This window comes from Mycteria americana, chromosome 3 (genome assembly GCF_035582795.1).
Source record: "Mycteria americana isolate JAX WOST 10 ecotype Jacksonville Zoo and Gardens chromosome 3, USCA_MyAme_1.0, whole genome shotgun sequence".
In the NCBI taxonomy this organism is placed as follows: Eukaryota; Metazoa; Chordata; class Aves; order Ciconiiformes; family Ciconiidae; genus Mycteria; species Mycteria americana.
The window spans coordinates 24,880,414-24,895,103 of record NC_134367.1 but is presented as its reverse complement, the minus strand read 5'-3'; the positions used below and the strand labels follow the sequence as shown (position 1 = coordinate 24,895,103).

At 40.6% G+C, this 14,690-nt stretch overlaps 1 protein-coding gene across 1 annotated transcript in view; it reads left to right on the top strand.

Moving 5' to 3' along the window:
• CSMD1 (CUB and Sushi multiple domains 1) overlaps positions 1–14,690 on the top strand; it is a 1,314,206-nt gene that overhangs the window by 1,192,899 nt on the left and 106,617 nt on the right. The window contains exon 48 of the mRNA XM_075498045.1: positions 1,585–1,731. Within this exon, the coding sequence (XP_075354160.1) occupies positions 1,585–1,731 (147 nt within the window). The remainder of the gene's footprint in view (positions 1–1,584; positions 1,732–14,690) is intronic.

Sequence of the window (14,690 nt, the reverse complement as noted above, 5' to 3'; positions counted from 1 at the left end):
CAACAAATTTCTGTCATTGAAATGAGATGGCAATATGAACTTTTACCTAATATTCAAGAAAGCATCATATGACACATCAGCACATCAGAAGTTGAGTGTTTATTTCCTTATATAGACAAACTGTAAAATAATTTAAAAAAAAAAATCAAACTCAAGAAGTCATGCTGCTGACTTGCCTGAACATCAGCTGAAGATCTGCCTGCTAGGTAAGGCACAGAAAGTGAAACTCAACTTCAGGAAAAACAAAGCAAACTAAAATTGCATGCTTATTTGTTCTTATTTTGTATATGTATTTATTATTTACAGTTTATTTAGTAATACTTACTTAGTTGTAGTGTTGTCATTATGGTGACTGAATTACAGTTCCTAAGGACTGGGAGGTTGTCTTAATCTTTATGGTTTGCTGTGGCCTTTATAACCTCCGTTTTGTACCTGCAATGTCCCGATCAGCAAAGTTTTTTTTTTTTTTTTTTTTGGATTGGAAGGGGAGAAGGCTGATGACAATTGTATTCAATTTGTAGGTGTCCTTTGAATCAGTTTTATTTTTGTGTTTTCATGCAACATAAGAAGAGCTGATCAGGCTGCAGCTGTTCAAACTCAGCAAAAATGAATGAAGCAGCCTCTTTATTTGAAATAGCTGCTGTGGCCAAGATAATGTTGGTTGAACGTGGCTTTCCTAAAATTGAAAAACGTGGAGCAAAAAGCATATGAAAGGGAGGAGTTCAGCTGGAGAAAACGTAACCTTCGTATGGAGGAGGAAGATGCCATTTCATGTTTTAGAAAGTTTTCAGTAGGAAATTGGTTTGATGCATAGATTTTTTTTTTTTTCTCTTGCATCTATGTTGTTTTATTATATAGTTAGCCTCCAAATCATTATTTGTGTTTCTAGGGTTTTGTTGGATTTTATTGTGGTAAAGATATTTGTGTAGTGCCAGGACATATTTTTTCAGCATCCTGTATTTACCATAAGTGTATATTTTTTTACACTAAAATGATACTATAATAAACACACTATCTTTTAACAGAGCAGAGTCCTAATGAAGTATGTATTATGAATTCATAACATTTGTACATACGTGTATCCCACAGTGAAACTGTGATGATCTTATATGTGTGAGGGCATTTTTTAGCTATGTTCACTATGTAATATGGTGGTGTTTAAAATTATACTAGCTGCACAATGTCAAGGAATGTATAGATTTGCTGCCACTCACTAACCGAAAAAGAGTTTAAACAAATATTAGATATAAAAGGAGCAGAAACATAACCTCATTCAAAGTAATTCTTCCAAATAGAAATTTTAAAAAATCAACTAATTTTTCAGTGTTTATGGCAAAAAAAATCATTGTTTTGTATTTTAGTTTGTTTGTACCAAGATTTTTTATTGTGCTCTCTAGTGAAAACCTAAAACTGGATGGATAGTTTAAATAGAGATCTGCTAATTATTTCACTGGCAACATGTGTCATGTTGTTTCCTAATCTTTCCTTGTATATTCACATTCACAGCTGAGTTAAAATATGGAAAGGATTACTTAAACTAGTAGTACTTTAAAATGTCAATCGTTTCTTTATTCATCTCTGAAGGTTCTTCTGGGCAAAGCCCTCTACTGGTTGCTTTAAGTGGAAATCATACTGGACAACTAAACTTTACAAGCAAAATGAATCTACTATATCTTCGCTGGTCAACTGATCATGCAACCAGCAAGAAAGGATTCAAGATCCGTTACTCAGGTAACTATAAGTGATTTCCATTAAATTATACTTTGTGGTTACATATAGTTTGTGGCTCTGAGACTGGTATCACTGGCAAAATTTTGGGCTTTTGGTCATGGGTTGGTCTACACAACACCAGGCCTGCTGGCAACAGATGGGGTGCACCTATCTCAAAGGTGGAAAAGGATCTTTGTGCAGGAGTTAGCAGGGCTCATTGAAAGAGCTTTAAACTAGATTTGAAGAGGGAAAGAGATAAAATCAGGCTAGCTAGAGATAAGCCTGGGGGCGGCATGCCAATGTTTGAGGGACGATCGAGGTCAATGTTTGTGCTATCGAGGTCCTTCAGTCTGTTCCAGGATGTGCTGAGTACACTGGAGCACATGTGAAATGCCTTTATACTAATGTGCGCAGCATGAGGAATAAGCAAGAGGAGCTCAAAGCTTTGGCCCAGTCCCAGAGCTATGATATCATTGGCATAAGCGAAACCGGGTGGGATGAGTCCTGTGGCTGGGGTGCTGTGATGGATGGTTATAGGCTCTTCAGGAGGGGTAGGCAGGGGGGTGGTGCTGTATGTAAGGGAGGGGTTGGATTATATGGCGCTGACAGTTGGTGATGACACGGTTGACAGCCTCTGGGTAAGGACGAAGGGGAAAGCAAATAAAGCGGATGTTGTTGTGGGAGTCTACTATCAGCCACCCAGGCAGGACGATAAAACCGATGAATTATTCTACAAGGAATTAAGGGATATCTCTAGATCAACTGCCCTTGTCTTTATGGGTGATTTTAACTTCCCAGACATCAACTGGGAATATCATACAGTGGACACAAACAGGTCCAGGAAATTTCTGAAGCATGTTGAAGAAGCCTGTTGAAGATAACTTCTTGGTGCAGGTACTAAGGGAGCTGACTAGGAAAGGTGCCCTCCTAGATTTGTTGTTTGTAAACAGAGGGTGACTTGTGGGTGAAGTGGTGATTGGTGGCTGTCTTAGTCACTGTGACCATAAAGTAGTTGAGTTTCAAATCGTTGGTAATAGGAGAAAAACTGCCAGCAAAACTTCAACCTTGGATATGGGGAGAGCAGACCTTGGGCTGCTGAAGGAGCTAGTTAGTAAGGTCCCCTGGAAATCTGCTTTTGAAGGTATTGAGGTCTGTGAATGCTGGTCACTTTTTAAGAGCCATCTCTTAAGAGTGCAGGAGCAGGCAATGCCAAAGTGTCAGAAGTCAAGCAAGCAGTGCAGAAGGCTAGCTCAGCTGAGCAGGAATCTTCTTCTAGAACGTAAAAGGAAAAGGAAAGTGTATGGACGTTGGAACCAAGGACAGGCGACACAGGAGGACTACAGAGATGCTGTTCACCATTGTACGGAGAAAATTTGTGCAGCCAAAGCTCGATTAGAGTTCAAGCTGGCCACAACTGTGAAGGACAACAAAAAGGACTTTTTAAAATATGTTAACAGCAAAAGGGGGATCAGAGATAACATTGGTCCATTGCTTGATGAGGTCAGTTACTTCACAAATAGGGATGTAGACAAAGCGGAGACGTTTAATAGCTTCTTCGCCTCTGTCTTCAACACGGATGATGGGCCCTGGGACCTCTGGACCCCTGTGTTGGAAGACCATGACTGGGGAGATGATAAACTCCCAGCTGACCCTGAACTTGTTCGAGACTCGCTGCTCTAGCTGGATGCTCATAAATCTATGGAACCTGGTGGGATTCATCCCAGGGTACTGAAAGAGCTGGCTGATGTCATCATGGGACCTCTTTTTCAATGGTCTTGGGAGTCTGGAGAGGTCCCAGTCAACTGGAAGCTGGCAAATATTGTCCCAGTTTTCAAGAAGGGAAAGAAGGAAGACCCTGGTAATTACAGGCCTGTCAGTCTCACTTCAGTGCCTGGTAGAATTATGGAGAAGGTTATTCTGGGAGTTATTGAAAAACACTTGAGAGACAATGCAGTCATTGGTCATAGCCAGCATGGGTTCATGAAGGGAAAGTCCTGCTTAACCAACTTAATTTCCTTTTATGACAAGGTCATTCATCTAGTTGACCAAAGGAAGCCAGCAGATGCGGTGGGTTTGGATTTTAGCAAAGTTTTTTATATTGTGTCTCACAGTATCCTTCCAGATAAACTGTCCAGCACACAGCTAGACAAGTCCATAATACACTGGGTGAGCAATTGGCTGATGGGTCAGGCTCAAAGGGTTATAGTAAATGGGGTTATATCAGGCTGGTGGCCAGTCACCACTGGAGTCCCCCAGGGCTCAATGTTAGGGCCAGTGCTCTTTATTGTTTTTAGAAATTATCTGGATGCAGGAGTCAAATGTACATTAAGTAAGTTTGCCGATGATACTAAACTAGGAGGAGCTGCGGACTCCCTCAAAGGTAGAGAGGCCTTAAAGAGGGGTATGGATAGACTAGAGAGCTGGGCAATCACCAACCATATGAAATTTAACAAGTGCCAGATTATCCACCTGGGATGAGGCAGTCCTGGTTATACATACAAACTGGGGACAAGAGGCTGGAGAGCAGCCCTGTGGAAAGAGATCTGAGGGTTTGGGTTGATGGCAAGTTGAATATGAGTCAACAGTGCGCCCTGGCAACCAAAAGGGCCAACCGTGTCCTGGGGTGCATCAAGCACAGCATAGCTAGCCGGCTGAGGGAGGTGATTGTCCCACTCTACACGGCACTGCTGCGGCCCCACCTTGAGTACTGTGTGCAGTTTTGGGTGCCTCAATGTAAGAAGGACATCAAACTATTACAGTGTGTCCAGAGGAGGGCGACCAAGATGGTGAAAGGTTTCTAGGGCAAGATTTACGAGGAGCAGCTGAGGCCACTTGGTTTGCTCATCTTGGAGAAGAGAAGGCTGAGGGGTGATCTCATCACAGTCTACAACTTCCTCAAGGGGGACAGCGAAGGGGGAGGTGCTGACCTCCTCTCTCTGGTGACCAGCAATAGGACACGAGGAAATGGAATGAAGCTGCATCAGGAGAAGTTCAGATTGCACATTAGGAAAAGGTCCTTCACTGGGAGGGTGGTCGGTCACTGGAACAGGTTCCCCAGGGAAGTGGTCACGGCACCAAGCCTGTCAGAGTTCAAGGAGCATCTGGACGATGCTCTTAGTCATGTGGTTTAGTTTTAGGTAATCCTGCAAGGAACAGGGACTTGGACTTCATGATCCTTATTGGTCCCTTCCAACTTGAGATATTCTATGATTCTATATACTATTTAGCATCAAATTAGGATTTCTAATATAATGTCTGTTTCTCTGAAGACAATAATTTATTATAATGAACATTTTGAGGATGTGTAATCATTCTATTGCAAGTTCAAAGTAAGCACAGGACTTGGACTCTCTGTTTTTTCCCAGTTTGCCAAAGATCTCCAGATTAATACTTCTTCGATGAACACTTCTCTCTGCAACCTGCTGTCTTGTCTTATGAGTCCTGGAGCAAGGCCTTTGAAATGCAGTGGGAGAGATAGCCCTTATATTTACACAGAAGTATTCAAGAGTGAGAATTTTTGATCCTGAAATGGTGTGTGGTACTCCAACTGCAATTCAGTACACAATCATTAGGTTTAGAATTTCCTTGAGTTGCAGTTCACAACTTATTACTATGGTTTTCTTCACGTACAAATAAATGGGAAACATGGGGGAAAAAATCCCTTCTTGAACAGGCTGCGCGTGAATCCAGTGTTGTGGTGATATGAAAATACGTAAATAGCCTATCTAAATAGTGTTAAAAATTATGTCCCTTATAAAGGAAAAAATCAGTTACCAGTATTGCAATACTGGATTATATGCTATGTGTAGACATATTGATGCTTACTCTGTTTGCAGCCCATGTAAGATGTTTTCACACATACCTCTGCAGACACATTGCTCCTAAAAGACTTGGCTTAGGGATCATTTACATGATATAAATAGTGAGAGAGAGAGAGAGGTGATAATTACTGTCTGTTGTTAACATTTGCTTTTTCTGTGTTTGGACTTGATACACAATGTAAAGGTTGTGTGTGTTAATTTTCGTGGCTAATAATTGTCAATATAAATTAAGTAGAGAGAGGAATACTAAAAATGTTGTAGAAGAACATTTTATCAAGCACCGGGTATCTTCCATTTAATCATGCTAAATGCCACTTAGGGAGATGATTTTCACAGCTCACTCCTTTCTTGTACCATCCATTCACTGGCTGTCTAACCTCTGGAAAGTTTCTTGTGTTACTGAAACAGAAGATCAAATTATCATTGTTTTGGGGACTTAAGAACTATGAGCAGAACTATGAGCAGTCAGGAAAAAAAAAAAAGTTAGTAAAAGCATTATCTCTACCATATAAGCAGCCTGCGGAGTATTACTACAGACAAACTAAAACCAAGGGATGGGGGAAAGAGAAGTTGTTTTCAAGCGTACTGGAGATTCATTTGCAGCAAAAGGCAATTGCAGGACCTAATAGATGGAATGGGAGTGTGGAAGAAGGAACAACGAGAATCTGTCACATGATAACCCTCAGATGTGTGGCAGTGAAGGGAGTGGGCCTTCTGTCATGAATTTAAAGTGAGGAAGTAATATCAGTGTTGCAAGAATGGAGTTCATGTAAAGGATTTATTTTGTAAGTATCAAATTATTAACGAGACTGATTTTTGAGGAAAGTGAAATTATTTTACATCTTTGCATGTACGCAAAACATATTTTGCAGTAGAAGTGATCTGTCTAATTGCTAGGCTCAATTCATCAATTATTATGGCACTAACCACAACTAATAATACAACTGGGAGATGGGAGAGAGATATACAATCCTTATGGCTATGTTTTAGGAACAAACAACTGTTTTGCTTTTTCTGCTTCACTAACAGTCAGTGCCTGCATTTTTCTCTAAACTCCTGTACATTTTACATAAGATTCAATGGAAATAATCAGCATGAAAGAAGAGTAACAGTGAGCGGCAGCATAAACAATTAGATTTGAATCTTAATGAGGGAAAGCAACATCATGAAAGTAGGAAAAATACAAGATCCCAAAAAGGCTGTTGATACCGTGGCAGCTGTGACTGAGCCAGCAGGCTTCCTCATAATGAAGACCCTATTGAAATGAATTACAGCCCTCCCACAACCCTCCCCTTCTCCAGCTATGCCTGTGCACAAAATTTTGCAAATTGTAGTTTTGTGACAACTAGATTTTATTTGTAGATACAAATCTTCTCCATTTTTAAAAAGTGCTAGAAGCTTTCAGAGGAATGCTTAATATTGCCTTTAGCATAAGAGCTTACTTGTGTAAGCTATTTGTCTAATGTTACTTTTATGTTTTCTATCTTGTGGTTTAAAGCTTTTTGCTAAATCTTAGTAGAAAATTACAGCAGAGAGGTATTCTTTTAAGGACTTTGAATATTATAGAGGCACTAGCAAAATTTTAATCTAAATAATGAATTTCCTAGATTTAAACACCTAGATATTAAATGATCTCTTCTTTAATCAAGTGAGTATCTGTATAGTATAGTGAAACTTGGAGGGGAAGAATAATTTAAAATTTCTTGCAGCTCTAGGGAAATAATCCTTTTTTTCTTTGAAAGGTATGTAGCATGGTAAAACCACTAAAATGGATGCCAAAAATATAAGGAAAAGGTATTGCATGCTGAAAACTTTTTTTTTTTTTTAATGCTTGCTTGTTGTTTTGTAGTGCTTGAGCTTGACTTCCTGGTGCAGCTGGGTTCCACCAAAACTATGCAGTTTATTACAAATGGGGAAGATCTGTGAGTGCAGAAAATGGAACCTGCTGAGCCCAGGCTAGGAAACTCAATCTGTAAGAGATGAAACCTTGAAATTGTTTTGAAAGATACCTGCAGAACCTGCTTCTTGGCTTTGTTTTCCCTCAATAATTTATAACCCTGCATCCACATTCCTATCCAAGCAAGCTAGCATAAAAGCATAACAAAGAAGAGGTGGATGATTTTTTTTTTTAGGTAGTGGTGGAAGGAACGAAAGTGCACTACAGTACTTGGCACACCTGCTGGAGGCACAGTTATTTGGGAAGCAGAACTTAGCTTGCTACTTTGCAAGTTCACATTGCCTCTATAACATTTACAGGCTTTTGTTTAACTTTTGGTTAGTCATTCAAGAGTAAATAAGGCAAGTGGTTACTTGGCTGATTTGTAATTGGCTGCCAGTAGAACTGTAGATATATGTATTAAAAACTCCACCGTAGATCTCTATTTTACCTTTATTCTGCTCTTGTAACCTCACCTGTTATTGCAAGAAGCTTAATTCTTCACCATTCGTTTCATCTTATTTTTAAGCTTTGTACCTGTGAAACAACTGTTCTTATTTCCTCTCTATTTCAAGTTAAAAGAAAAGGCTATTGATTGGCTTGGTTTTGTCTTTACATTTTCCAGTAGCTGGTTAGAAGTGACAAGGGAGTTTTATGAAGAAGTTAATCAGACTTGTTATAATTGTTTCTTCTGTGGTTCCTAAACTTTTAGGTGGTGATTTGCTACAGTAAATACAGCAGGGAAGTCACACAATGGAGGTTTATACAGTACTTTGAATCAAGAGCAATATAAACAGGATCATTTATAAATGTTGAACCATCAGTAAGAACATCTGTACTATAAATAGCAGGTTATTTAGTCAGATATTTAATTTTTGAAAAGGCAGACATTCACAATTATATCACTAAAGAGGGAATAGGCCTTTGCAAATTTACCTTGCTGTTTTCATACTGTTTACACGTCAAATTTAAAGATAAACTGCAAAAGAAAAAGAATGGCAACCCGACCCTTTTTTGTTGCTTGGTTGAGTATTGTTCTCCTTTTTGATTCTGTACATTTTAAAGTGAAAAATAACACATGGAATGGATGGTCCATTAATTAAGGAACTGTTTCAGTAATTAGAAGAGGTATGTTTAGTTTTCTTGTGTGACCTTACCTAATCACTTAAGCCAGTGTCTGATTTCTTATCTATAAAGTGAGAATGTCTAAAGTGAGAATGATAGTAAACCTCTGCCTCACTGGATATTTCAAGAATAGCAGCACAAAGGACATAAGATTCCCTAGTAATATGGTGATGACAACAAGTAAGTATCCAAAAGGGAAAGTTAGAAGGAAGCAGTGGACTAAGCTGTGACTTTTTATCTGTCTAAAAAATCTAATATAGAAGCTAAACAAAGGCAACATGGGATTTGAAGGAAGGCTTTTTGTTTATTTATAATTTCAATCATAGGACAGTGTTTCAGTGAATAGTTATAAGTATCTTTTTCATATAAGTTTTTGGACTATTGGTCAAAGATACTGCTGGGAAATTAAGTCCTTGGCTAAGATAAATTCTTAGAGAAAATGTCATATCATTCACTGTAAGACTGAGATTTACAAAATCATCTGGGGGGGTTGGACATCCAGTTTCAAAGAATTTTAATTTGGAATTGGGAATTATTTAATTGAGCTTCCTTTAGAGTGCCTCAAACAGCTTTGGAAAATCTCAGCAGAAATGTTTAAATGTTCCAGCTCTTAAGAGAATATGCTTTGTGAAAGGAAAAATATGGTCCTGCAAATGCAAAATCAGTGTTTATTTGTGCTGCTGTCCACACATCAGTTGACTAGTGATGTGTGATTTAGCCAGGCGGTTACTACCCTGTTGGTCTTCAGTTGCAAGTGACAAATGGACGTTGTGATTTTAAGTGAGCTTATAAATGTTCAGTATGTTGCCTTGCAAAAAACACTGATGTTTAAGAGGCCTTGAAAGAATGTGGATGCTATGTCACTTGGAAAAGTAAATTAAATCTGTAAATGTAAAGCTACTTCAGGCCACTGGAACGGCTTCATAGAAATTTATCACGTTTCATGGTAAAACATTGTCATTTCTAGAAGAGAGCACTCCTGTGTCATTGCACCTATAGCAGCTAAGCCTCATGAAGTTCCAGGACAGATCCTCTCAGAAACTGGCTGGGAGAAAACCAGCATTTTATCCCATTAGTCCTTGATACAAGACTGCAATATTTTATGAGCACTCTGTAGAGATTCCTGCTTAAGTCCAGACTTTTCACTCAGCTGACAGTGGCTGTAGTTTTCAGTCTGACATTCTTCAAGCATTTGCTTACCCTCCAGATCTTCAGACATTTTCTTGTTTGTTGCCTTGTATGTGATTCTTCAGTTAATTTGTCAGTTTCTGATCCTGGAAGATGTTGTGTATGCTTCATCCTGGACTTTGAAGGGAGTTCAGTTTAAAGAACAGAGTAAAATTTACTAAACTGTAGATTAAGAAGGGAATTGTGTGGAGTCTTATCAATATTCCTTCACTGTCTCAACAAGTGTTAGGAGTCTTCACAAGATTTTTCAGAGTTGTAAAATAAAAATCCATCTTCAGAATTTTAAATAATTTGCTTCAAATGCTTTCCTTGTTTTCATGCTATGTATAGCTTAGATGTAATAAATTGTTTGAGTATCAGCCTTTTCTATCCATATTTCACTGCCTTTGCAGCACAAAATACTGAGTTTTGGTAGGGCTTTCACATGGATGAGGATTACAAGCGCTGCTTGCCTGCAGCGTTGTTGCTGGCTTCTGACATACTAATTGCCTACTGCCACTACTTTAAAATGTTGTCATTAATAAACATTTCTGTAAGAGTAGGAGGTGGACCTGATGTTAAATAACTATTTTAAACATAAGTTATCCAAACATATATCATTCATATCACAAAATGAAGTACTCAGAAATTGGAATGAGCTTGTTTGGTATCATACTTTTAAATGTCAGTTACAGAAATTGCATAGTGCTGCAATTGAAGTCAGTGTGGATATAACACTAGGCTGGAAAAATCAGATCAAAGTTATCAAAATAGTCAAAATTTTCACATTTTCAATTTCTTCTCTGTATTTAAAGTGTTCATCTGTAAAATGGGGATAAAATGAAAATGATTCTTGCTTTAATGTAATTTTGTGAAAGTAAGTTAGTCAATATTCATGTAATATCCAGATAACACATGGACAGTCATTATAAAAAAAAACCCCACACAGATTATATCTTGAAACGGTGTCTGAGTAACTGAAGCTAATAAGGCCTGGAAACTCGTCTTAAACAATTAGAATTAAAAAAAAAACCAAAAAAACAAAAAACCCATAAATACTGAAAGAATAAGTAGTGTCCATTCCCTATATGCTTTAAAGTAGACATCCTGTGAAAAACCAGAGTATGATCATCAGGTTACAGACTGTATAATAATGACATGCGTATGTATAAACGAATTGAAATTTGTATGTAGACTTAAATTCCATAATTTCCTAACTTCTGAATTCTTTTCAGCCTAATGATGTTCTTGGTTTTTTTCTTGTTGATATGTTGTTTTCAATTATTTTGTAAGTACCTAATAAGGTTCATGGGAAAGCAAACAGAAAATCCCAGGTATTCTGCCATGGGGGGGCTATGATGGTAAACATTGTTTTATCAGCCATACTAAAAATTTTACGTCTACACAGATATCTGTTGCAACCAGAGTAGTAGATTTCCTCCGCTTTTTGGTCAGCTCAATGAAAGAAAATGTGCATTATTATGGGTTTCCGAGATACTGTTAACAGTCATGGAATTGTAAAGCTTGGTAACCTGTGGGCACAGCCTCTTTCTGATATGTGGGATCGTTTCTGTACTGCCCTCTGTTGAACTATTCGTTGTACTTCAAGGAATTCACCTCTCACTTCTCATGTACTCCCACTCACCATACCTAGTTTGTCCAAATCCTCACACTCATTCTGGTCAAAATAACTCTGCCAAGCCAGTCTAGCTGTGCTCCCCAACCTGTCTGTCTGATCTCCATCCTTGTTCCTCCCCACCCTACAAATCACAGTCTACTTTTAGTGCTTCTCTGGTAGACAATATAAAATAGTTCATTATCCAGCTCTTGTCAATCTTTCTCTCCCTTCTAGCTTCCCATCTTAATTTCCCTTGCTTCCTCTTTACAACGTCGCCCCTAATTCATTATCCTCCTTCTTCCTTGCTTCAGTCCATGATCTTCCCTGTCTCTCACTAGACAATTCCAATTGATTTTATATATTTTATATATTCCAGTTCCTTTCCCTGAATCATACATATGCTTCCCTTGCATCACATTTTATTTGGAATGTAATCTCAGTCTCTGATACATCCATCTTTTTGATGCCACTTCTAATAACCTACCAGGTCCTTCTCTTTCTCTCATTTCCATAGAGTAGAATCATTAAGGTTGGAAAAGACCTCTAGAATCATCTAGTCCAACTGCCAACCCAACACCTCCATGCCTACTAAACCATGTCCTGAAGTGCCACATCTACACATTTTTTGAACTCCTCCAGGGATGGTGACTCCACCACCTCTCTGGGCAGCCTGTTCCAATGCTTGACCACCCTTTCAGTGAAGAAATTTTTCCTAATATCCAATCTAAACCTCTCCTGATGCAACTTGAGGCCATTTCCTCTCGTCCTATCACTAGTTACTTGGGAGAAGAGACCGACCCCCACCTCTCTACAACCTCCTTTCAGGTAGTTGTAGAGAGCAATAAGGTCTCCCTTCAGCCTCCACTTCTCCAGAATAAACAATCCCAGTTTCCTCAGCCGCTCCTCATAAGACTTGTTCTCCAGACCCTTTACCAGCTTTATTGCCCTTCTTTGGACACACTCCAGGAGCTCAATGTCCTTCTTGTAGTGAAGGGCCCAAAACTGAACACAGTATTTGAGGTGCGGTCTCACCAGTGCCGAGTACAGGGGCACGATCACTTCCCTACTCCTGCTGGCCACACTATTCCTGATACAAGCCAGGATGCTGTTGGCTTTCTTGGCCACCTGGACACACTGCTGGCTCATGTTCAGCTGGCTGTCAACCACCACCCCCAGGTCCTTTTCCTCCAGGCAGCTTTCCAGCCACTCTTCCCCAAGCCTGTAGCGTTGCATGGGGTTGTTGTGACCCAAGTGCAGGACCCAGCACTTGGCCTTGTTAAACCTCATACAACTGACCTCAGCCCATCGATCCAGCCTGTCCAGATCCCTCTGCAGAGCCTTCCTACCCTCAAGCAGATCGACAGTCCTACCCAATTTGGTGTCATCTGCAAACATACTGAGGGCGCACTTAATCCCCTCATCCAGATCATTGATAAAATTATTAAATAAGACTGGCCCCAAAACTGAGCCCTGGGGAACACCACTTGTGACCGGCTGCCAACTGGATTTAACTCCGTTCACCACAACTCTCTGGGCTCAGCCATCCAGCCAGTTTTTTGCCCAGCAAAGAGTACACCTGCCTAAGCCATGAGCAGCTAGTTTCTCTAGGAGAATGCTGTGGGAGACACTGTCAAAGGCTTTACTAAAGTCCAGGTAGACAACATCTACAGTGTTTCTCTCATCCACTAGGCAGGTCATCTGGTCATAGAAGGAGATAAGGTTGGTCAAACAGGACCTGCCTTTCCTGAACCCATGCTGGCTAGGCCTGATCCCCTGGTTGGCTTGCCCTTGCCTGTTGAGTGCACTCAAGATGAACTGCTCCATAATTTTCCCCAGTACCGAGGTCAGGCTGACAGGCCTCTAGTTCCCCGGGTCCTCCTTCCGGCCCTTCTTGTAGATGGGCATCACATTGGCAAGCCTCCAGTCATCTGGGACCTCCCCTGTTAACCAGGACTGCTGATAAATGATGGAGAGTGGCTTGGCAAGCTCCTCCACCAGCTCCCTCAGTACTCTCGGCTGGATCCCATCCAGCCCCATAGACCTGTGAGTGTCCAAGTGGCGTAGCAGGTCATTAACTGCTTTCTCCAGGATTATGGGGGGTTTATTCTGCTCTCTGTCTTCCTGCTTAGGCGGCTGAATTGCCTGGGGATAACTGGTCTGACTATTAAAGACTGAGGCAAAGAAAGCATTAAGTACCTCAGCCTTTTCCTCATCCTTGGTGGCAAAGTTCCCCCCCTGCCCCGCATCCAATAGAGGGGGATTCTCCTTGCCTCTCTTTTTGTTGTTAATGTATTTGTTAAAACTTTTTAAATTATCTCTTACAACAGTGGCCAGCTTGATTTCTAGCTGAGCTTTTGCCTTTCTTATCTGCTCTCTGCTTGACTTGACAAGATCCCTGTACTCTTCTTGAGTTGCCTGCTCCTTCTTCCAAAACTGGTAAACTCTCCTTTTTTTCTCCATTTGAGTTCCAGCAAAAGCTCCCTGTTCAGCCAGGCTGGTCGTCTTCCCCGCCGGTTCATTTTATGGCACATGGGGACAGCCTGCTCCTGCGCCTTTAAGACTTCCTTCTTAAAGAATGCCAAGCCTTCCTGGACCCCTTTGCCCTTCAGGACTGTCTCCCCAGGGACTCTCTCAACCAGTGTCCTGAACAGGCCAAAGTCTGTCCTCTGAAGTCCATGGTAGTGGTTTTGCTCACCACCCTCCTTACTTCGCCCCAAATCGAGAACTCTATCATGTCATGGTCGCTAAGCCCAAGACAGCCTCCAACCACCACATCTCCCACCAGTCCTTCTCTGTTTGTAAACAGCAGGTCAAGCGAGGCACCTCCCCTGGTAACCTCCACTTACCAGCTCTGTCAGGAAGTTATTTTCCACACATTCCAGGAACCTCCTAGACTGTTTCCTCTCTGCTGTGTTGTATTTTCAGCAGACGTCCGGTAAGTTGAAGTCCCCCATGAGAACAAGGGCTATCGATTGTGAGACTCCTGCCAGCTGTTTATAGAATGCTTTATCTGTCTCTTCATCCTGGTTGGGTGGTCTATAACAGACACCCAGCAGGATATCTGCCTTGTTGGCTTTCCTGTCATCCTTACCCATAAGCACTTGACCTTATTGTCATAATCGCTGAGTTCTACACAATCAAAACACTCCCTAACATACAGAGCCACCCCACCACCTCTCCTTCCTTGCCTATCCCTTCTGAAGAGGTTATAGCCATCCATTGCAGCACTCCAGTCATGAGAGTCTGGAGTGTCCGGAGTCCGTAGAGTCCCACCACATTTCTGTGATGGCAACTAAGTCATAGCTATCCTGCT